This window comes from Syngnathoides biaculeatus, chromosome 8, assembly GCF_019802595.1.
Source record: "Syngnathoides biaculeatus isolate LvHL_M chromosome 8, ASM1980259v1, whole genome shotgun sequence".
Taxonomy (NCBI): domain Eukaryota; kingdom Metazoa; phylum Chordata; class Actinopteri; order Syngnathiformes; family Syngnathidae; genus Syngnathoides; species Syngnathoides biaculeatus.
This window is the reverse complement of record NC_084647.1, coordinates 24,704,574-24,726,195: the sequence shown is the minus strand read 5'-3', so window position 1 is coordinate 24,726,195 and position 21,622 is coordinate 24,704,574. Positions and strand designations below refer to the sequence as shown.

Below are 21,622 nucleotides of genomic sequence, written 5' to 3'. Positions count from 1 at the left end.
TAAGGGCCACAGTTCACTTTTAAAAAGGAGAGATAAGGCAGCTCCTTCATAAATATGGTTGAAGAAGTTCTCTAAAATGTAATTGATTAATGAACAAATTGTAATATTTAAATTGCATTTCTTTATGTGATAGTGAAAAAATGACAGCAAAGTGAGTCATTTCAAAAGTCATTTTCTGCCATTGGTGGGAACGATACCCTTTTAACTCAGTAAAAGTTGTTCAAAAAGGAAGTAAAAATCAATGATATAGTTTTGCAACAGTGTGCACACCCCCATAACTGGAGATGTTGCTACGTCAAGAAATAATTGATCAACTTGTTAAATGGGAATCAGCAATAGACCTGCCACCGTTTAAAGTGACAATCACCCCAAATAAAGGTGTTCTAGTAGGCTTTTCGTGTCAAGGTTTTGTGCTAAAAAAGCATTTTTCTGTGCAGCTGCTCTTACAGTGATGAGCAGTGTTGTGCTTGCGCCAAACGCTTTTTGGGAATAATTAAGCATTTAAAAAGTGTAACTTTGTGTTTTATTGGACCATAACATATTTTCTCACGTTTGTTGTTCCTCAATATTGCCAGGCTTGGATATTTTTCCTTGTGCGATAAGGTTTCTGTCTTCTTGCTCTTTCCTACAGATATATATTGTTGTCACGTTTACTAAACAGCCAGTACTTGCCAGAAATTCCTGCAGCTCCTTCTTTGTTTCTTTTGCCAGCGCATAGCGCTCTATTTTCTCCACTTGATGATATCTATCTTCCCTGTGTTCCATGATGTATTTAATGCCTTAGGTAGTCTTTTTTTTTTTTTTTTTAAACGTTCTTCTGACTGGTACCTATGAACAGTAAGGGCACTACTCTGCTTTTGCCACGGTGAGGTGACTGGAGGGCGCAAGAGGGTGCAAAGGGGCCATCCATACTGTCGGTCCCGTGCACCCTCAGGGGGTGGGGATGTGGCGAGTGATTAAAAGTGTCCTCTCCAGGTCTCCGGGTGGGCTTAGTTGTACTCCAGGAATGTGCTCGCAGGCCAGAGAACAGTGGGGATTTATCCACGGTGTCAGACCCCATCCGACCTGTTGACTCGCAGCCCACTGAACGGTAAGGAAAGCTGCCTCGTCATTCCTGGGAACCGCGGTTACGACTACGACTCGTTTGAACACGTGATTTTCCAAAAATGAAAGGCCACGTGCTCGCTGAGAAAAACAAACGTACACTTTTATTTTCAAGATACGTTGTGACGTTCTGATGAAACTGCTCCACTGTTGCAGCAGCAAGTTCCCGTCACACTTTTTTTTCAACACACTCGCCAAAAAAAGAAGGTCCCGGCACTTTACGATGTGGTTATATGATCGTGCCACACAAGGGGGGATTACATCAGGCCTTATTATTAACATCAGGGAACGTTGGGTGGGCCGTGGAATTGGTCCTCTTCATTTCTCAAGCATGGAATCATATCCCATATTAGAATAAGGGTCATATTTCTTAAGACTGAACAAGATTGTGAAATTTATTTTCTGTCGTTTTTACAGATAAATTAAATAAGCCTAATAATTAAAATAAATATTGATAACCCGGAGTTATTGTCCAAGTGTGATACAAATACCACGAGTTGTACGTGGGCTCTCCCTAGCGGTACGCAACAGCATCACTGAAATAAATGTTTAAAATGGGCGTAATGTTACAGTGGATCAAACTTTTTATTACCCAGCAAAATACATGTACAGAAAAGTTCAGTTGTATTTAGCTTTTAAGTATTAAACAGTTGCAGATGGACGAGGAACCTGATGAAATATTCAAAATGACAGGCCTATAATTCTTCGATTTCCTAACTCTTTGACAAGTCTTGTGTATGTAAGCGTAATCAGGAGGACCCATGCCCGGGCAAAATAACTACTTCAGGGGTGCCCAGACACCGGTGGCCAGTGAGGGGGGAGAGCTCCTTTCTCCTCCCCGTGTGCGGCCAAACCACCTCCGTGTCGAGGCTAATGCCAGCGGCCGGCGATTGACAAGAATGCTGGGCCGCTGGCAGACGACAATAACGCCGGCCCGTGCACATCGACACATTTATTACCCCTGACTTACGTACTTTATGAAGCTATTATGACGCGGATCTTTTGTTACATTCTGAGAGAAGAATGACATCATCGGACGCAGATGGAGCTTTTTATTATTGCTGCTGTCGGGAAGGTTTTTCGTGTTAGTTAGTTCGCTCGTGCTGCTCGTGTTCTAAACTGTCTTTGTACTTCTATTTTGTTATTGTTTTGTCTTGTATTGTATTGTGTGTGATTAAATTGCCTTAAATGCAATACAAGTGCTTTGGTATATTTTGCAACTTTGAGCGAGGGGATTTATTCTAAATTCACACGTAACATATGCTACAAACTGTGAGTTAAATTAGTCCCCCCCGTAGTAGCTCTATACACACCTACCTGTCATTTAGAACCAGAAAAGCTCTCATCCTTTGCACCTGTGCAATCTATTTTTAACGACGAACCCGGTGTTTTGGAAAAGTGTGAAGAGTGAATCCATCCTCCCGAGTGTTCGAGCAAAATCCAGCAAAACGACGAGCATGATGAAATAAACAAGTCATTTTTCACCGGTACGATAGCTATAAACCAATAAAAACAATCGACCCCGCTACCGCAAAAAAACATCACTTCTTGGTTCTTCTCCAACACAAATGCCTCGAGAGGATTTTCATGGCGGAAGATGCAAAAATCCATATATGACATCCTGACCTGTGGTGAAAAAACGGACGGGTCCATTCTGGCTGACTTTTTAAAAATCAAAACATGCTAAAAATTATGTTTTACATGTCAGTGGACCTTTAAGGTGCTACTTGGTGTAAAAACCTTGAGAACCACGGGATGAAAAGAAAGGCAGAAAGACAAATCCCCCCAAATCAAGAATAATGTTGTTTGGTTGGTCCCTCAAGGTTTCGATTCATTTTTGTGGCAATATTAAAAGAGCAATAGATTGACAAACGGACAAATGGGCAGGCAGAAGACAAATGTGCCTGCCTTCTTGTCTCGGGTTCACATGACAAAGATTAGAGTAGAAGAGGAAGAGGAGGGGGCAGTACTAACGGGGGAGCGAGGGGGTGTGGAGAGGGAGAGGGGTGGAGATGTTGCACACAATGAATGAAACATTTTGCATTGGTGCTCACGCGTGCGTCCGCTCAACATCTTCCTCTTGGACTGCCTGCTCCAACGTTCTCGTCCTCCCAGGTAATTTTGACTCAGGCGTGTGTTCCAGATAGTACTCAAAGTAGATAACAAGGGATCCGTTGTACATCATTCTACTGTTAATACCACTTGTGCAAATGCGTGTATCCTCAGGCGCTAGCACGTTATTCATTTTTGCTTTTCAATATGGGATTTGATTTAAGTAGAGTTCAGTTGTATTTAACTTATTACGACAATATAGTTTACTCCTTTTGAACTGTTAGTTTTCAAACATGTATTTAGCTATATTAATTCAAATTGCTCAACTAAGAGATGTTGAAATGCAGTATCAAAGGGGGAAAGCAAGTTTTCAAAGGGATATGTTACAAGTAAAACAGGAAATAAATTCATCAAGAGATGGGGGGGCATGAAAGTAAAAGTTCTCGTGCAGTGTTGGAGAGAAAAGGGATGATTTTAAAAGTGTCATATGATCATGGGTTGACTCCAGGGATACTCGGAAAGAGATAAACAAGCAAACATGATGAAAAAGTCAGTTGACTTGAATTCATTCCAAACGTGGCCGCAAACTATTACCAAAATCCAATTAAAGGTAGGTAACATTATGGATTATGGATATCGTAGGCAGCGTTTCAAGATTAACCCCAATGAAGTGGTTCTTCACTGCACTTTGAGATACAAGACAGAAAACTTCTCGCTAATACTAATTGGCACGCCCCCAAAAGCAGTTTTTTAATTGCCGATAGATGCCGTAAGATGGCGTCGAAGCACATGAAAAGAGAGAAAGGATCATAAAACATCAACAACACGCGTCCAGCATGAACGCAATCATGACTGTACTGTCAGATAATGGAGTGCAAATACTTTGTCAAGACACTTTGTTAGAATTTTCAGATATCTGTACTTCATTATTTTTTACCATCCAACAAAAATTGTGTATGAATTTATGCTTCTTGTAGAAGTAAAATTGGCCCTCTCATAAAATACGACTATGTATTTTTATGTTTTCTAAATAAAAATGGATTCCAGTAACCGTCTTTGTTAATTGTTACCGCAAAATGAAATTGAAAGAAAGTCTAAAAACCAAAGAAATCCTGCCTGGCAAAATTTTATTTTCTACTTCATTAAATGCTCTTGGTTTTTATTTTCAAATGCATTTAATATCACAATATTATGCTTAATACTTAAATAGAGCAAAGACTTTAAGATTTCATTCAATTATTACCGGAGATGATCGTCCAACTTTTATGAAAGTTTATTTTCTGTTCAAATACTTTTCTGTACTTTATCCAAGACTGATTCAATCATTAAATGATGGCATAAAAACAAGCCCCGCTGGCACGAGGCCCATCAAGAGACTTGACCGACTGCATTTGATGTTGTTTGCGTGCAGAGATGACGACGGTCCGGCACGGGTGCCAACTGGGCATCGCCGCCTCGGTTCTGGTGCTGGAACTGATCACGGGTCAGCTGTGCCGGTCCTTCGTCTTGCTGGTGGACGGCTTCCACACGTTCTTTGTCCTCAGTCACATGACCCTCCCTCGCCCCTCAAGCTCACCGAGTCCCTCGGGTTCGAGCGACCCCGCCAAGCCCACGTGGTGTGGGGCGTCCCACCCTGACTGCAGGAGGCGCCCGCTGGGGGTCTTCGTCTCGGCCCTGCTGCTCTTCTCTCTGTGTGTGTCGTGCCTGTTGGAAATGATCGCTTCGTCCGTGGAGATGCACGCGGTGGTGCGGCCCTGGCTGCTGGTGGCGGTGGGCGGGGTCAGCCTGCTCTGCAAGGTCACGGCGCTCGGGATGACCCGGGGGTCAAAGGCGGCCGGGGCGGGGGTCCCGGCTAGAGGGGACGTGGAGTGTTTCATTGAAATCAACCACAAAGGTAAAACTTTCACATGTCAAGTCTTTAACGTGAGCTGAGGAAAAACTATGTCAAGCTTCCGTTGCAGTTCAAAAAAATTCCTGGGGTGTTTGCCGAGATTAGCGCCCTTGAATTCATGTTACCACACAATTCCATACCTGGAGAGAAAAAAAATGACAGCAAACCAACATCAAAAACCAAAACAAGCACAGAAGAACTGCTCCCACAAAGTTGGGGCACATGGAATTGAAAATATTTTCTCCAGTGGAAGGAAATCAGAAAAAACTTTTCAGATTCATTGCTGCGAACTTATCAAGAACATCTGTGGGGTGCTTGGTCCTTTTCTCTGCCAACCCAACTGCGCACAAAGCAAACTCCTTCGAGATAATGGATAACAACGTCTGATGTGGATCAACTCGACTGACCTCAGCCCGGTATTGAATAACTCCGTTGAATTTGAGTGGAGACTGAGAGTCACGCCCTCTCGTCTTCTTCTTCTTTTCCTTTCGGGGTCGCCACAGCGAGTCATCTTTTTCCATTTAAGCCTATCTCGTGGATCCTAACATCTAACACCCACTGTCCTCATGTCCTCCCTCACCACATCCATAAACCTTCTCTTTGGTCTTCCTCTCGCCCTTTTGCCTTGGAGCTCCATCCTCAGCACCCTTCCACCAATATACTCACTCTCTCGCCTCTGAACATGTCCAAACCATCGAAGTCTGCTCTCTCGAACCTTGTCAGCAAAACATCCAACTTTGGCTGTCCCTCTAATGAGCTCATTCCTAATCCTATCCAGCCTGCTCACTCCGAGCGAGAACCTCAACATCTTCATTTCTGCTACCTCCAGTTCAGCTTCCTGTTGTTTTTTCAGTGCCACCGTCTCTAATCCGTACATCATGGCCGGCCTCACCACTGTTTTGTAAACTTTGCCCTTCATCCTAGCGGAGACTCTTCTGTCACATAACACACCAGGCACCTTTTGCCAGCTGTTCCACCCTGCTTGGACCAGTTTCTTCACTTCCTTACCACACTCACCATTGCTCTGGATTGTTGACCCTCACTATCTCTTCTCTCTGGAGCTTCACTCTTCCCCCTCCACCCTTCTCCTTCACGCACATATATTCTGTTTTACTTCGGCTAATCTTCATTCCTCTCCTTTCCAGTGCATGCCTCCATCTTTCTAATTGCTCCTTCCTTTCACTGCATATCACGATTTCATCTGCAAAGTCACGCCCTCTCGTTTAACATCACAAAAGCGCTTCTGGGAGAATGAGCAAAAAACTCCTTACACACACTTGTGGGAAACCTTTTCAAAAAGCGTTGAAGCCTTTACAGGTGTGGACAGACGTCGTGTTAGACCCGACTGATGAAACTACAGAACATACGGGAGTCTAGACCTTTGGCGATGTACACTATTGTATTTTCCGAAAGAACGCGAGGGCCATCCGTCCAACAGTTGAAGCTCGAAAGATGTTGCCACACAAGCAAATCAACAACAGACTGGCTTCAGACAATGAAAAAAAAAATGGTGGTGTAGGGGAGCGGCCCAGTCAAAGTCCTGACTTGGACCCAATTTAGAGGCTATTGCATGACTTCAAACGAATGAGTCACACCAGATACCGCAGGAATTTTTCTCGACTGCAGCAGCGTTGTCAAGAGGTGTTCCTCTTTGGTCCGCGGTCCAACATCCAGCCTGATCCTTGTCCACCTCGGATCTGCAATTATCGCTTCTGAAGGAGGGTTAATCAGTTATTAAATGCAAGTACAAACACGCTTACTCTTTCTTCCCGCTCCTGAGACTCTTCATTATGATGCTTTTACTTTGCAGTAGACTACAGTCGATTCACAGTTTGGATTCCCCAGATTCCCTGGTTGACATGTATTGGATTGTTCGAATATTGTCTGGATTTTCCACTTTTTTGGAAGGCAGGAGTACACACCTAAAAAAAACCTTTTAAATTATAATGGCCTTCAATTATTTCAGAATCATATTTATTTGCCAAGTAAGTCGAAAACACAGAAGGGATTTGGTCTCCACTCCAGGACAACAACAGACAATTTGACAGAAATTAACGTGGAGACATAAAGACGTTGAAAAAACCCATCATTGAACAATAAAAGGTTGCTAGTAATCTGATGATGCGGGTACATTTTTTTTTTAGGGGGTAGAGTCCTCCAGTAATTAGAGGAGTTGGAATGACCATCGAGCAATAGTCCAGGGCAATGGCCGTTGTACAAAGGTCGCGACTTCGAGAAATGTCTGCACTTTAAAGGGACTAGTACTGCGATAATCTGGGTCACGCAAGTGGCCAATATTGGTCAACAACAGATGTGCAAATACTGCAGCCTGGTGAGATTATTACAGTGAGTGCATGAGTAATGTGTAAATATTGGCCTGACAGAAGTGTTACAACAAACCTAAGACAAAACCCCCAGCTGGGCTTGGTTCTTGGCAGCACGGAGGGTCCACTGTATCGAGTATACTGTACATCCATGTGATACTCTTAATTTGAAGAGGAGTTTATGTCTAGGAGTGCTCTGATTTGGTGTACGTCCAGGTGAGGCTTTTGACTTTGAAGTAGAGCGCATTGTATTGTTTATTTTCCATTCTCTCTCACAGCCGTGTCTCAGGGGGCATCCGGAGTCGTGGGCGAGGCCGAGCGAGGCCCGCGTGAAGCCAGCGGAGCTCAGCACGGGACGGCGGTGCACTCCCTCCACAACGGGGGTCTCGTCTTCTGCAACCCGGCGACCTCGGAAGGAGGAGGCGGTGATGCGCAGGAGTCGGTGGAGGAACCCAAGCCGGCCAGAGAAGAGCTAAACGTCAACGGGAAGTCTCGGACACTGTGTCCCGCTTCCGTGGTGGTGGCGGTGCAGGGGTTGTCCACATCAGTTCTGGTCCTGGTCACCGGTCTGGTGCTGCTGCTGGTGGACCCTCATTACCGGTATTCCCCAGGACTCTGCAGCCTCCTGGTGTACCTGGATCCGAGCTTGGCCATCTTGGCTGTCATCATCCTGGTGGTCCGAGCTGTGCCGCAGGTGTGACCATGTGAGAACTACAGTGGGCTAACTCCATTTTTAGTCACATAGCAATGAGTGGTTTTCCTTAGATTTTGAGGAGATATAACAGTTTTAGGTAGCTCGGTGGATCAGTTGGTAAAGCGTTGGCCTCACAGTTCTGAGGACCCGGGTTTGATCCCACTCTTACTGTGTGGAGTTTGCTTGTTCTCCCCGTGCCTGCGTGGGTTTTCTCCAGGCACTCTGATTTCCTCCTACATACTAAAAACATGCAACATTAATTGGACACTAAATTGCCCCTAGGTGTGATTGTGAGTGCGGCTGTTTGTCTCTATGTGCCCTGTGATTGGCTGACAACCCGTTCAGGGTGTACCCCGTCTTCTGCCCGTTGACAGCTGGGATAGGCTCCAGCACTCCCCGCGACCCTCGTGTGGATAAGCGGCAAAGAAAAGGAATGATTGGATAACAGTTTTATCCACAACTAAGTTAGAGTTAGTTGAGACCTTAGTCGGTATCATCTGGGTTGCCTGAATGAAAACAAATTAGGAGTACAGAAAAATGTTTTTGTGGAATAGTTGTTGAATTTATGATGAATCGTGATAGAGAATATTCACTTACAGTGAAGAAAATAAGTATTTGACCCCCCTGCTATATTGCAAGTTCTCCCACTTATAAATCTTGGAGGGGTCTGAAATTTTCATTGTAGGTCCATGTCCACTGTGAGAGAGAGAATCTAAAAAGAAAAATCCAGAAATCACAACGTATGATTTTTTTAAAATGATTTGCATGATACAAATCCAAATAAGTATTTTCACTGGTCAATCAGGAAAAGCACTGAATGGAATAATGAACTGCCTCCTTTACTCTATGCATTCATCCATCCATCCATCCATCCATCCATCTCCTACTGCTTATCCGAGGATGAGTCGCAGGGGCAGTAGCTTTGGCAGCGACGCCCACACTTCCCTCTCCCCAGCCACTTCATCCGAAGGGATCTCAAGGTGTTCCCAGGCCAGCCAAAAGACTTGATCTCTCCAACGTGTACTGTTTAGCCCCCGGGTCTTTTTCTGGTGGGACCAGGGAGGCGTCAGTTCCAGATATGACTCTTGGTTCACATTACAAATAGTTGGCCTGTAGAGGTCACAGCGATGTGTGAAGTTTACATGACGTTTACGTGGCGTGACATGACGTGGGCGTCCTCCCTCAGATGCACAGGTACGGGCTGCTGCTGATGCAGGCCACGCCCCCTCACGTGAGCCTGTCGGACTTGAGGGAGAGGATCGGGAGCGTGCCCGGAGTGGAGGAGGTCCACGAGCTCCACATCTGGGAGTTGTCCGATTCCCTCGTGGTTGCCTCGGTCCACGTGCTGTGTCAGGCTGCCTTTCCCTTACACAGGTACGCATATGCAAGTAAAAAAAAAAGTTCAAATAACTAACATTGATGTGAAAACTGGAGGAACATTTTTTTGGGTCATTTTGACTTCACATTCATGCTCAGGTGTGCCGATCTGATGTCGGGGATCACTAATGTGCTGCAGAGTGTCGGGGCGAGCTGCTGCACGGTGCAGCCCGAGTTTGCGCCCCCCTGTGCCCTCCCCGGGGCTCCGGCCAGCCCGTCGGCAGCGCCCGCCTGCAGATTGGCCTGTCCGAAGCTTTGCGATGCCCACGTGTGCTGCCCTCAGCCGCGGGACCTCGTCATGGAAACGTTGTGATGCTCACGGAACTACAAACCCTCATTCCCACGAAGTTGGGACATGTTGTAAAATGTACGCAGGGATAGAATACAATGATTTGCAAATCGTTTTCAGCCAATTCAATACAGTGAATTGAACAGAATTTAATGTTGACACGGATACATTTTTTTTTCAAAGTAAGAGAATATTTGCAAACAAAAAACAATAACATTCACCAGTTTGAACGTTACTATACCTCGTCTTTTTGCTGTACGCTATTTGATTGAAAAGGATTTGCCAGTCATTGTATTCAGTTCTGTTTTACACAGACTCCCAAGTTAATTGGAATTGGGGATTGTAGAAAATCATGAATGGATTGTTGTATTACCTTGCTAGCTTGATGTTTTTCAGAGGCCTTCCCTGGTGCGCTTAAAACATCAAGGTAGCAAGGTGCTTCGTAGTTGTCCCATTAGGTTTTGAGTGTTGTTGAAGTACGATCAGAGCATGATCAACTGAATGTAGTCTCGATACTATATACTCTTAAAGACCTGTCTGGTGTTTGAATCAGATACTTCTGTTTCTCCATCTCACATGGAAAAACAGCAGTTTCTACAACTTTGCCGACACAACCTCATTTTTTTTTTCGGTTTTTTTTTTTTTTTTTGCAACGCTGTATTTGTATCTGGTATCCACAGTATTATGCTATACAAATAGCCTCTTGCATTATACTGAACTGCATGCCTACATGTAAGCGTGGTAAGTGCAATACTATATGCATATGAAAAGCTACTGTTACCATTTAGTATTTATTGAATAAGCGCTTGAAACAAGCGCACCACATTAAATCGTTTACCTGGAATGACATCACCTTTTTCCGCCTCTTCTCTCCTCACAGCCAATCATAATGCAGCTATTTTGCATAAAGTCCAACATTCCGGATTTCATTCCTTTTTGTCGTTTTATTTTTAAAATAAGTGTGTCTCGAAATCGGAGGCCATAAGGTATTCCCCCACGTAAATACTTGCAAGCGTAACCGTTTTGTAGATACAGATGATAAAAACCGTCACTAAGTACTGATAGTGTGATTCCGTTCTATATATAACTTCCTCCTTCGGTTTAGTAAGTGCCCGGATGATCCTCGGTGGTCCGGGGTGCAGGCTTCAAACCTGTAGCTGCCTAGCGGCAGAGTGGTTCAATTCCACCTTACGGGCGAATCCATGACAAGGCTGTGTTCACCCAAAAAGTTTTTTTCCTCAAGTTTTTAATACTTTGTTCACTGCTGACCGTGACAGGCAAACGATACAGTCGACTACTTCCGGTCTTCAAAGCTTTGTTCCCGGACTTCAAAATGAACAATATTACAAAGACTCAAACTTAGTGCCTTTCATGCGACCCGAAGCACAATATAAACCGCATTCTTCTTATTATTATTATAATACTGTATTTCATTGTAATTTTCATTTTGAAGTACGATGAGTTGTCGTCACAGATTTTCTTATAATTTGTCATTGGATAAAATTATGTGGTTATTTCTGAATTAAAGGAGGAACCCAATGACCCAATGTAGAATAAAAACTCGACTGCGCACTCTGCATCCAACATTGGTTCCCCCATTGTCAACAGGCTCTGACTTCCGGTCGTGGCAAAAAGCATTGTTATGGAAAACAATGCGATAAATCTATATACTTGGGATGTTTTGGATCCCTAGGGACATGATCTAATCATGACATATTCTAAACATTTGCAGCATGCCCAGGAATGTTTAAAAGATACATTGACACATACACATGTAATAGCAGCTACGGACCTTCATAATATTGTCATGATATATATTCCATATTCATAATTATAATAATTAATAATGAAGGCTAAACTGCAACACACTTGCTGGTGAAAAGGTACATCTTTGCGACCGCCTGCAGGGTTTGACAGCTCACAGTGCAACAAGAATTAACCATATTGACATCCCCCCCCCCCCCCAAAAAAAGCAACAATGCACAATTGTAAGGATATCAAAGAATGTCAACCTGCACGTAAAATAGTACCCAAAGCAATGTTTTGCCCTGACCGGAAAATGAAGCCGAATTACCACGTGAATGGGGTCTGTGCGTAGGTCTAGTTTTTTTTCTTCTACGTCATTGGAGCAACCGCATAGTGAAAAACAAAACTGTAATTGGTTTCCCGGAAGAACTTCTCCACCAATGAACATTTTTATTACTTCCAACCAATCAAAAACTATAATTATTTGTCCAATAGCTAATGAAAGAGCTTTAAAATATTAGCCAATCACCAGAGAAAATAATCTGTGCCGGTCGCCAATGAAAATCCTTGTTAGTGGGACGCTAGTCGAGCAATGCGGAATTGCTAAACTAGCGAAAACCATGTCCTTGCATGCTAAACGTTTGTTTTTTCGAGTTTAAAACGCCTTTATAACATTTCCAGGTAAGAATGACGTTTAATAGTTTTCATAGCGATGTAAAATAGAATGTTATTAGTTACCGTATAATACTAGTGGTGCGTTTTCATTGCGGTGACTTTTCAATTTCCACACTTGATTTCTTTTTTTAAATGTCCGAAATAAATACTTTGTTGTCATACTGCAGTGGCTCCAACTACCAGTAGCAAATTTCTCATGTCTTGTAACATTATGATTCTAACCCTAATGCACATTAGTAATATAACAAAAACGCTTGTAACAATGCGGATGCAAATCGTAATTAAGTGCATATTATATAGTTAAAAGGTTTTATTTCCATGTTCCTATCAAGTTTGACTTTGTGGTGAGCGGTTACGTTCTAAATGATAACATCTAGTGGTTCTTAATTTTCTAAAGGACGTATCACCTTATAATCACTTTAAATAAAAGTCGCAATTGAAATGTTACCTAAGTTAATGGCAGTTTGAGCCCAAACTTCAAGAACAAAAGTGTTCTTAAAGATTAAAATTGGAATCTGTGAATTCTCTCTTTTATGTTTTCTAGATCCAGTATGCCTCTCTTTAAATACGCTCCTAAAATGTGGGATGCCCTCAAACTGAAAGAAGGCATCTACTCCCGCCTCCCCAAGCATTACCTGAAGTCTCTGGAGGAGAAGGAGCCCACGGCAGTCCACTGGAGGCCCCTGGGGGTCCAGTACCGGCGCAACCCCAAAACGGGCCAGAAGGAACGAGTGCAGGATGTCCCGATCCCCATCTACTACCCTCCCGAGTCCCAGAACGGCCTTTGGGGGGGCGAGGGTTGGGTGTCGGGCTACAGATACGCTAACAACGATAAAGTGAGCGTGCGCCCCGGGGTTTTGATTTTATTTTTGTCATGTTCTGTCACGATAACGTCGTCGTCCTCGTAGATGTCCCCACGTCTGCTGAAGACGTGGAAACCGCAGCTGTTCAAGAGGGAACTTTACAGCGAGATCCTGGACCACAAGTTCACCATCATGGTCACGGCTCGCACCCTGGATCTCATCGACGCTGCCTTCGGTTTTGACTTCTACATCCTCAAAGTAAGAGAGAAGCCCGTCAGTCTGACGCTCACCATGTTTTTTTTTTTTTTTTTGCTGTGAACTTTTACTGTGCACAGAAATTACAAGTCATTTATTTATAACGGAAATACCATTTGGTACATACATATGCCGCAGTTGTGTAAAAGCCGCAAGTGCCCACATTGAAACACAAGATATTTACAAAGAAAGACGGTACACAGAAAGAGTTTAACGCTAACGCTTACAGGACCAGTTAAAATAAAACTTACCAGTATATATCACTGAAACATGCCAGCAAGACACAAACAACACACTAGCACAACGCTAACGCTAGCGCAGTGCTAACAGGGCTGGTAAAAGTCCCTTCCTCGGCACATATATTCCACCGGTCTCATTCTGACCTTTCCTGCTCGAGTGGCCCCTTGCAGCCGTTAGAAAAAATGTACAAATTGGGCGCATCACCGCATAAACCGCAGGGTTGAAAGCGTGTGGAAAAAGTCGCGGCTTATAGGCCGGAAATTACTGGTATATACATCGTTTTAAGAAAAACCTTGAACCAGACTTGTTTGCGTCCCACGCGTTAGACACCTAAAGAAGATCTGAATTCCAAACTGGGCATGGACCTGAAGCGGGCCATGTTACTGCGCCTGGCTCGCAGAGACACTCAGCTGTATCCGGAGGACCCCGTGAAGAGGGACGCGGTGTACAGCAAATACAAGGTACGATCTCGCGACAGTGGCGCTCACGAAGTTGTCGGACAGGCCAACTAAGGGTGTTTGTATTTTGTCCCTGGGTGACGCAGCGATTTGAGATCCCCGAAGATGAGGCCGAGTGGGTGGGTCTCACCCTGGAAGAGGCCGTGGAGAAGCAGAGGCAGCTGGAGCACAAGGTAACAAAGTCACGTCGTCGCGCTTGCCCATCTTGGGGGGGGGGGGTTGGACCTAGAAACGTCTGCTTTTCATCAGACACTACTTACAGTATGGATTTTTAGTCAGAGCAACAGTGAGCATTTAAAATAATATTCAAATTTGAACGCCTCACACAACCATTTTGGTGTAACAATGTGAATTTTTTTCCGTGTCAAACAGTTTGCTTAAAAAAAAGAAGCTTAATTTATTTCTGAATACATTCACAATCCCGTGCATGCAATAGAATAACAAAATAAATGTAACTGAAAATTCAGTTTGAATTCTACTTGAATTCAATCCAATGTGTGGTTGTCGCTTGCATTGTTTGAGGGGCGCCACTGGGGGGCAGCGGTCGATGTTAAAACAAGACATGTCTTCAACGAGAATAAAACTCGGAACATTTTAGAGAATCCGATGCTGACACTAACGTGCATTTTAACCACCTGAGTAATTGTGCAGCATAATTACAAAAAGAAGCTATAGTCATGAATACATAAAGTGGCGCATCTCAATTCCTGGCTGAGGTGTTCTATGGGCAGCAGATACGAGGCTTAGGTAACAGGGTGAAAGGTCAAACTTCATTGAGGCCTGGATGGCTACTCGGCTTCGAGACAATCTAAAATGTTGAAGTTGTTCGTTTTGCTCTCAACACGTTTCTTCGTCTCTTAACTCGGCAAACTTCTTCTTTCTCTGATCTACTTGACCTTGTCGAAAAAGTAGCTCCATGTTTAGAGATTCATTGTGAGACTTCACGGTGCGTCTTAAGTCTCTGGATTTGTCCGTGGGGTTATGTTATCAATAAGCCAAGGAGTATGGAAACTGTTTGTGTGTCTGTTACCTTGCTAAATATAGATATGTGTTAAAGAGAAAAAAAAACCTTCATTGTCTTTGGAGATTTGTTTAATCCAGAAAGCGTATCGCCTGTACGCCGTACTCCAAACTAAATTTTAACTTTTAAATTCAGGCTGTTAGCATATCCGTGGCAGTCTGAGGAAGAACAAAAATCTGCCCCACCACAAAATGATTTGTTGAAAAAAATGCCTAGTTTCTTCCTATAAATAAATGAGCATCATTAATGGAAAAGTTAAGTATGCGGCAGTCTATAATACTGTATATTTATTGATGCTTTAATTATGTACAGTCAATGAACAATTACAGCATTTCATTAAAAAATAAAAGAAGTAGATTTCTTTATGTACAACTATATACCTTATAAATTCTCATTTCTATCATTTTAACCATTTCCTCCTTGTGGCCAAGAGGATCCCTAAAAACATAGTATGAGACAGAACTGTTTAAAATGCTGCAGTAATATCCATCTTTTTTAGCCTCAGGTTGCACAATGTGCTGTTTCTGGTATACATAAAAGTAATGAAATGAAATGAAACAAAACTAGCAGCAATGAGGGACGAAGGCCAGTTAGACACTTGAAGCGGTTGTATTCTACTTGTGTGTGTGTGTGTCAGGAGCCCGAGCCGCTGTTCAAGGTGTGTGCGGAAAAGCTGATAGAGGAGCTGCACATCCAGAAGTTGTCTGAGCCTCATGTCACAGAGAGCAAATGAAGAAGTGCAAGAAAAGCCCGGCGAGCCTCCGCTTGGAAAAAGTCGCACCTGCGTGCGACACGCAGGAAACGCCAGCCGCCACTTCTTGATCTCACTTCCTCCTCCTGCCTTTGCCAGAAGAGCATCCAACACTGATGTAAATACAACAGCGAGTCATTTGTCATCTTGTATAAGTTTTTTTTTTTTTTTCTTTTTAAGGATGGGGGGGGGGATCACCTTCCTGAACAGGAAGTGAAATAAGGTACAAATGAAATTATCGGTTTAAAAAAGCAGAACAAATGAAAGCAGTTTTAAGCACAAAGAAAACGAACTTGTCACTTAGCCGAGAGCCACAATTTCAGCTCTTTCATTTTTCTGGAGCTTTGGGCTGTCCTGCCTGCTGAATACAAAAAGTCTACACACCCATGCTCAAATGCCACCTTTTTGTGATATAACAAAATGAGGCCAAGATAAATCATTTCAAAACTTTTTTTTTTTTTTCAATGCTGTAAATGTGACTTATTTTACAACTTGGTTAGAGCAAGTCAAAATGTTTTGCCCTCGTGGGCACCTCTTGTGACCGAGGATGTGGCTGTGTTCATGACTAACCAATCCCATTCAAGCTCGTGTTAAATGGGAGTCACCACACACCAGCCACGATTTAAAATGTCTCTTATGAACTTTCAAATCTAGGTGAAAACGTTTCCTTACATTTCCTTTTGTGCTGCGAGCACTGATTGCTATTTTATTTATTTTTCAAAGTTAACCACCACCCAAGCCACAAATCGGAACGGAGCATAAGTGCCGTGCTTCAACGCAGCTTTGGAGTTCTTTTTGGGGGTCTTGTATTTGAAACTAAACTTCCTGGTGTTCATCTGCTTTCTCTTTCACGGTTGCCTTGCATCGCGCTTCCTGTAATCGAATATTATAATGTGACGGGGAGTCCCGAGCTCAGTGTGGGGACTCCCGTGGGTGTTGGAAACCCAGAGAGTGGAAAATGTGACCGCTATAAATAAACACACTGTAGTACACCTGCTCTCGTCTTCTTGACACACATAGTGTTGCTTTTTTTTTTTTTTTTTTTTTTTAAATCAGCAGCTCACAAAATGAATGGATGGAAATAAAATTCCTGGTTTTCAACCTTTTTACACCAAGTAGCACTCCAAAAATAAAAACCAATTAAATACTTAGGTATGATCTTTTTACAGTAGTATCTTAATTTACCTAGTAAAAATACTTCAAGTTAAGAGGTGTCATTTGGTTGATTTTTTTTGTTTGTTTTGTTTTGCTTTGAGCTGTGAGCAAAAATTGGATTTAGGAGTGGCGGGGAGAGAAAAAAAATGCTGAGCTGCAGATTGCCATCCGTGAAAAGGTGAGGAAGCTGCCGGAAGTGTGGTAAAGGCAAAAAAAAGATTTGTTCAGCAAATGTTGAGTAGGAAAAATTATTTTTTTACATTCTTTTTAAGTGCGAACAAGTTGCAAAAAAACATTTTATCTACATTGTATTTATTATGCTATTTGAATATCAATGGACGTACAAGATTTTTTTTTCATACAGTATTCATATATATAAGCTCCAGCACTCCCTGTGACCCTTGTGAGGATAAGCGGCTAAGAAAATTGATTGATGTATGTATATATATATATATATCTATAAAAGAGTTCCGATGCAAAAGCAGATCTCCATTTTTGATGTTTCTGTAGATTCTTTGATTTATATAATCAAAATATATTTGCATATTATATAATATAAATACATTTATATAATCTAAATTACATGTATATTTATATATAATAAATTATATATGATGAGTAGATGATAAGGTGACATTTGAGGCTTTTTTTATTTTTAAAGAGGATGTGATCGGCGTCATCACCCTTGAAACGTTTCCTGTAGCCGTTAAAGACGTTCAGCTGCACTCCAACTCACCCAAGACAAGATGGCTCCATGTTCTCGGAACACGTCCACACACGCCTGCGGCGACTTTGTGCGTGCGAGCGCGCGTGGACGGACGGTTAGAAGCCGGCCAAGAATAAAGTTCCCTCCCACGCTAAAGAGGAAAATGAGCCCACCAGGCCCCTGATCAGCGCATTAACGTCGTGACCATCTGTGAGTGCTTCATTGAACGCTTGTTGCACTTCTGTCCGCTTTCTAAGGCGCTTGTCCTCATCAGGGTGAGTTTCGGTACGTGCGAAGGTCAAGCTAGTTTCGTCTCCACCCACGCAGGGTGTGATGGAGCCACCCAAGGACGCGTTGGCTGACACAAAAAGACAAAAATCAAGAACGCAACGCTCAGGTCTTGGTTTTCCTCCAACAGCCTTATCCTGCCCTCGACTCTGGCCTCAAGACCATTACTTTTTGAGCTGAGTTTTAGTTTTTGGGCTTATCGCTTGGCATAGAGGAGGCGTTCAGAGAATCCAATTAGGAGTCGTCAGTACTGCGTCTCTGCTTTTCACCCATGATGCGGTTCTGTTCACTTCATCAAGTTGTGATGTGGTTGGTTCGCTGCAAAGTGCAAAGCGGATGGAACGAGAATCAGCACTGTAATGTACTTCCAAATCTGAGGGCACGGACCTTAAGTCTGAAAAGCGTGGACTGCGCTCTCCAGGTCGGGGGTGACATTCTGTCCCGAGTGGACAAGTTCAAGTATCTTGGGGCTTTTGTGGTAAAGTGGAGTTGAAGATCCGCAGGCAGATTGATGCAGCCTCTGCTGTGATGCCAACTCGACAACACGAAGGTTAAACGAGAAATCAAAGCACACAGTGTACATGGGTCCATGTGAGAGCATGAAACAAAATCCAGTCCAAATTGAATTATGAAACATTTGACCCAAGACCCAATAGGTCACGACAAAGCAGCCAGCAGCAACGACTCAAAAGCCAAAATTACATATCACACATACAGTATTCAATTTCTTGACAATTGCAAGGGACCTCATTTCCCAATGATGACACGTATGCTGACGATTCCTTGAGACACATTTGGACAAGTTTTATTCTTCCCATCGTCACATTGTTTACATTGGATTGTTCGGCACGTCTGCTTTTGTGCGCTGACAACGGGTCATTTCAAGAGTGGAACTCAAAACCTCCCCTGACTCAAAAGAGATGACACCACAGTCGGGAATCTTTCCGTCGTAAGCAGAAATTGGCCACATGACAAATTTATGGACTCAACAAACGTCAATAAAATAAGCATGATGCACGATACACACAAAATGCTGCGCAGTTTCCGTGTCATTAAAGCCATGACCTGCAAGGCTTTCAGGATGAATTGGTTGGCAGTTTAAGTTACACGTACGGAATCAATGCATCATACGACATAGCGTCAATTTCTGGTGGGAAAAGGACTTTTCATTTGAAACATTTGGCTAAATCGCAGAACTGGACTTTATTAGAAACCAGATTCCGTCTGGCAAAAATAAACCCCCTTAATTTGAGTACTATTCGATTTTGTTCTACATTGTAACCTCAAACAAAATGAAAAATGTGAATGTAACATATATCTGATTGCTGTCTCATTCCTGGATTCCGTAGAAACTAGGGAAGAAATAAACGCATTAAATGGTGCAAAATGCGGAGGAAAATTGATTTTTCAGTGATGGGATCTGCGAACAAAGGCCTTTTTTTATATGGGGGGAAAAATAGAAAACACGGCCCAGCATAAAAGAAGTCCTCACTAACTGAAAAATACTTAAAATAAGATGTTTTTTTTCCCAGGAAATTGTTACCCGATATGAAAGGGAAAAGTGTGAATGGAGAGGTCTGTAATGTGACCGCGGTAAAGGCTACTTTCTGGAATAAACCCAGATCCAGGGAAGGGGCTTTACTCTGGAGAAAATGCTGCTGTAGCTTCATGTAAATATGTCCTTTTCTATGTTAATACTTCATAAAAATTGGAAATGTGAATGTACCTGGTTCCTGCCATGACTCTTACAGACTTTCTTGAATCACTCAGGTCAGCTGCATAAAACAGCGTCTGGGACCGAGGCTTTATTTGGGTGAGGGGAAAAAAATGGAATCTGAGCCTACTATGAACAATTGCAGTTCGTTTGATTACTACTTTGTGATTGTTAACTTATAAAAAAGTGTGAATGTAACAGTTTTTTTTTTTTAACAGGACACTGACTATTTCCTGTATTCATTACAAGGCAGATTAATCTTGAAACTAAACTAATGCATTAATGTTGCAGAATGTTGGGCAAACATATCTCGAGTAGTTTTTCGGGGACCTGAGACCCTTAAATAAGGTCAGCGATGCCACATCGCTGATACATACTCGCCAATCTAACGGACCTCGGTTGATTGATTGGTTTGACTCCAATACGGTATTGTCACATCGATCTCAATTCGACTGTTCCGTTTGTCCTAGAAGATGTTTCGCTTCTCATCGGAGCAGGCTTCATCAGTTCATGCAAGTCAGGACACAACAGCTGCTGTTTGTGCGGAAAACTCCACTATTAGTGCTCCAATTTATTGGCATGCCCCACACCACATATGGGTCAGTATTTTGGAATGCAAAAAAAGGGGGCGAGCCATTGAGCCGCCAGCCCGAGAGGCTTTAGTTACTCTGGAAGACTCTGAATAGTAGAATAAGGCAAAAATCAACATTTTCTTCACATAGGAATTTTTGGGGGAACAACTACCAACTTCAAAGGCTAATTCCACATGGATTTCCCAAGAAAATATTAGGTACAGTATTTTTTTATTTTTATTGGCCATTTAATTTCAAATGAACTGAATTTCAAATAAGTTGATTCTGTGTTGTGACATAAATCCCTACAATCGCTCTGTCACTTCATACATTTAACATTAAAATCTGTAAATGTATTAGTTCATTGTTGAAGTGTTTTCTAATGAATACAAGATGTACTAACACATCAACTGTTGTCGCCGTGTGCATTGTGGTTTCGCAACCAAGTTCACGACCCGCAGCACCTCAATGCGAAATTATAAAAGACCAGTACAACAAGTATGATACAGGCTCATCTGATGAGAAAAATATTGCTTAAAACATAAAAGTGGCAAAAGATGATATCTGCTCCGGATGTGGGTTTGTGTATTCAAACATTGTCCTCGAGTAAGCGTACTGTTACCTGACAATAATGTGACTCAAGTAAAAGTAAAAAAAATAATAATAATAATAAAAAATTACTTGAATAAGAGTAAAAAGTACCCAGTGAGCATTTGTAATTTACTGCAGTGATTTCTAAGATGAAATATCCCTATTTGGGGATATTTTGCCAGACAATTACTACGATACAGGCATGCTGTTGTTTTTGTCCATGTAAACGTAAGCAAGCGGCGGGCGCCTTTGCCTTCATGGTAAAGACGACCTTTCCAAAATGGACGTCATTAAGGAACGACCATGGTTTTAATTCCCATGCCTGGGAAATTTAATAAAAGAGATTGTGTGAGGTCATGTGACTTTTTTTTTTTTTTTTTTGTCATTTGATTGGTGAACTACACTTAATACACGTCAATCCTGTACCGCTTAAATAAGATGGCGCAAACAGTGGCCAGTGCGGAAGTCGAAGTTGGAGGACATTTTGATCATCGTGACTGAGCAAAAGTACCGTTACCGCTAGATGGCAACATTCAAGGAATACGAAACTGACAATGAAGACAGCGACTTCAAAACAGCAAATTTTGCCAAAATGAGACTATTTTGCATGTATGAACAATTTCATCAATCCACATGTATTAGATCTATCTGAGAACCAACCAACACAAGATTGCAGTACAGTACACTTAAACCTGCTAACACCGTGAGACAAAGGTTGGACACCGCTAAGAGCAGACACCACATACGCAGAAAAGCAATCTGGTCTATGCGGTCAAGTGCAAGGAGGAACGCGGTCCGCACATTAGAGAAACCAAACAACCACAGAGCAGACATACGGCACAACGTAGACTTGCAAACTCCTCATCTCTTCTGAGGACAAAAATGGGTATATAGTACCATATTCTGGACAGGGAAG

At 42.7% G+C, this 21,622-nt stretch overlaps 2 protein-coding genes and 1 non-coding gene across 3 annotated transcripts; all 3 read left to right on the top strand.

Moving 5' to 3' along the window:
• The first annotated feature begins 971 nt into the window (after positions 1-971).
• On the top strand, positions 972-9,972 carry LOC133504899 (proton-coupled zinc antiporter SLC30A1). Its single transcript, XM_061827634.1, has 5 exons — positions 972-1,090; positions 4,568-5,050; positions 7,650-8,065; positions 9,252-9,439; positions 9,542-9,972. Exons 2-5 carry the CDS (start codon positions 4,570-4,572, stop codon positions 9,753-9,755), a joined length of 1,299 nt encoding a protein of 432 aa, XP_061683618.1. The 5' UTR covers positions 972-1,090; positions 4,568-4,569; the 3' UTR covers positions 9,756-9,972.
• An 869-nt stretch (positions 9,973-10,841) lies between these two features.
• trnastop-uca (transfer RNA opal suppressor (anticodon UCA)) lies at positions 10,842-10,928 on the top strand. The gene has a single exon. It is a non-coding gene; the product is annotated as a tRNA-Sec (tRNA).
• A 1,074-nt stretch (positions 10,929-12,002) lies between these two features.
• Positions 12,003-16,672, top strand: mrpl28 (mitochondrial ribosomal protein L28). Its single transcript, XM_061828329.1, has 6 exons — positions 12,003-12,158; positions 12,697-12,988; positions 13,061-13,213; positions 13,777-13,911; positions 13,995-14,081; positions 15,567-16,672. The coding sequence occupies exons 2-6, from the start codon at positions 12,704-12,706 to the stop codon at positions 15,660-15,662; spliced, it is 756 nt and encodes a 251-aa protein (XP_061684313.1). The 5' UTR covers positions 12,003-12,158; positions 12,697-12,703; the 3' UTR covers positions 15,663-16,672.
• Positions 16,673-21,622: the final 4,950 nt, after the last annotated feature.

Bases quoted from the DNA above. Each gene is read 5' to 3' on its own strand.
- LOC133504899 (XM_061827634.1), top strand. From the start codon at position 4,570: ATGACGACGGTCCGGCACGGGTGCCAACTGGGCATCGCCGCCTCGGTT. The intron at 5,051-7,649 runs GTAAAACTTTCA...TCTCTCTCACAG, and splicing joins CATTGAAATCAACCACAAAG to CCGTGTCTCAGGGGGCATCC. The intron at 8,066-9,251 runs GTGTGACCATGT...GTCCTCCCTCAG, and splicing joins TGGTCCGAGCTGTGCCGCAG to ATGCACAGGTACGGGCTGCT.
- mrpl28 (XM_061828329.1), top strand. From the start codon at position 12,704: ATGCCTCTCTTTAAATACGCTCCTAAAATGTGGGATGCCCTCAAACTG. The intron at 13,214-13,776 runs GTAAGAGAGAAG...CCCACGCGTTAG, and splicing joins TTGACTTCTACATCCTCAAA to ACACCTAAAGAAGATCTGAA. The intron at 14,082-15,566 runs GTAACAAAGTCA...TGTGTGTGTCAG, and splicing joins AGAGGCAGCTGGAGCACAAG to GAGCCCGAGCCGCTGTTCAA.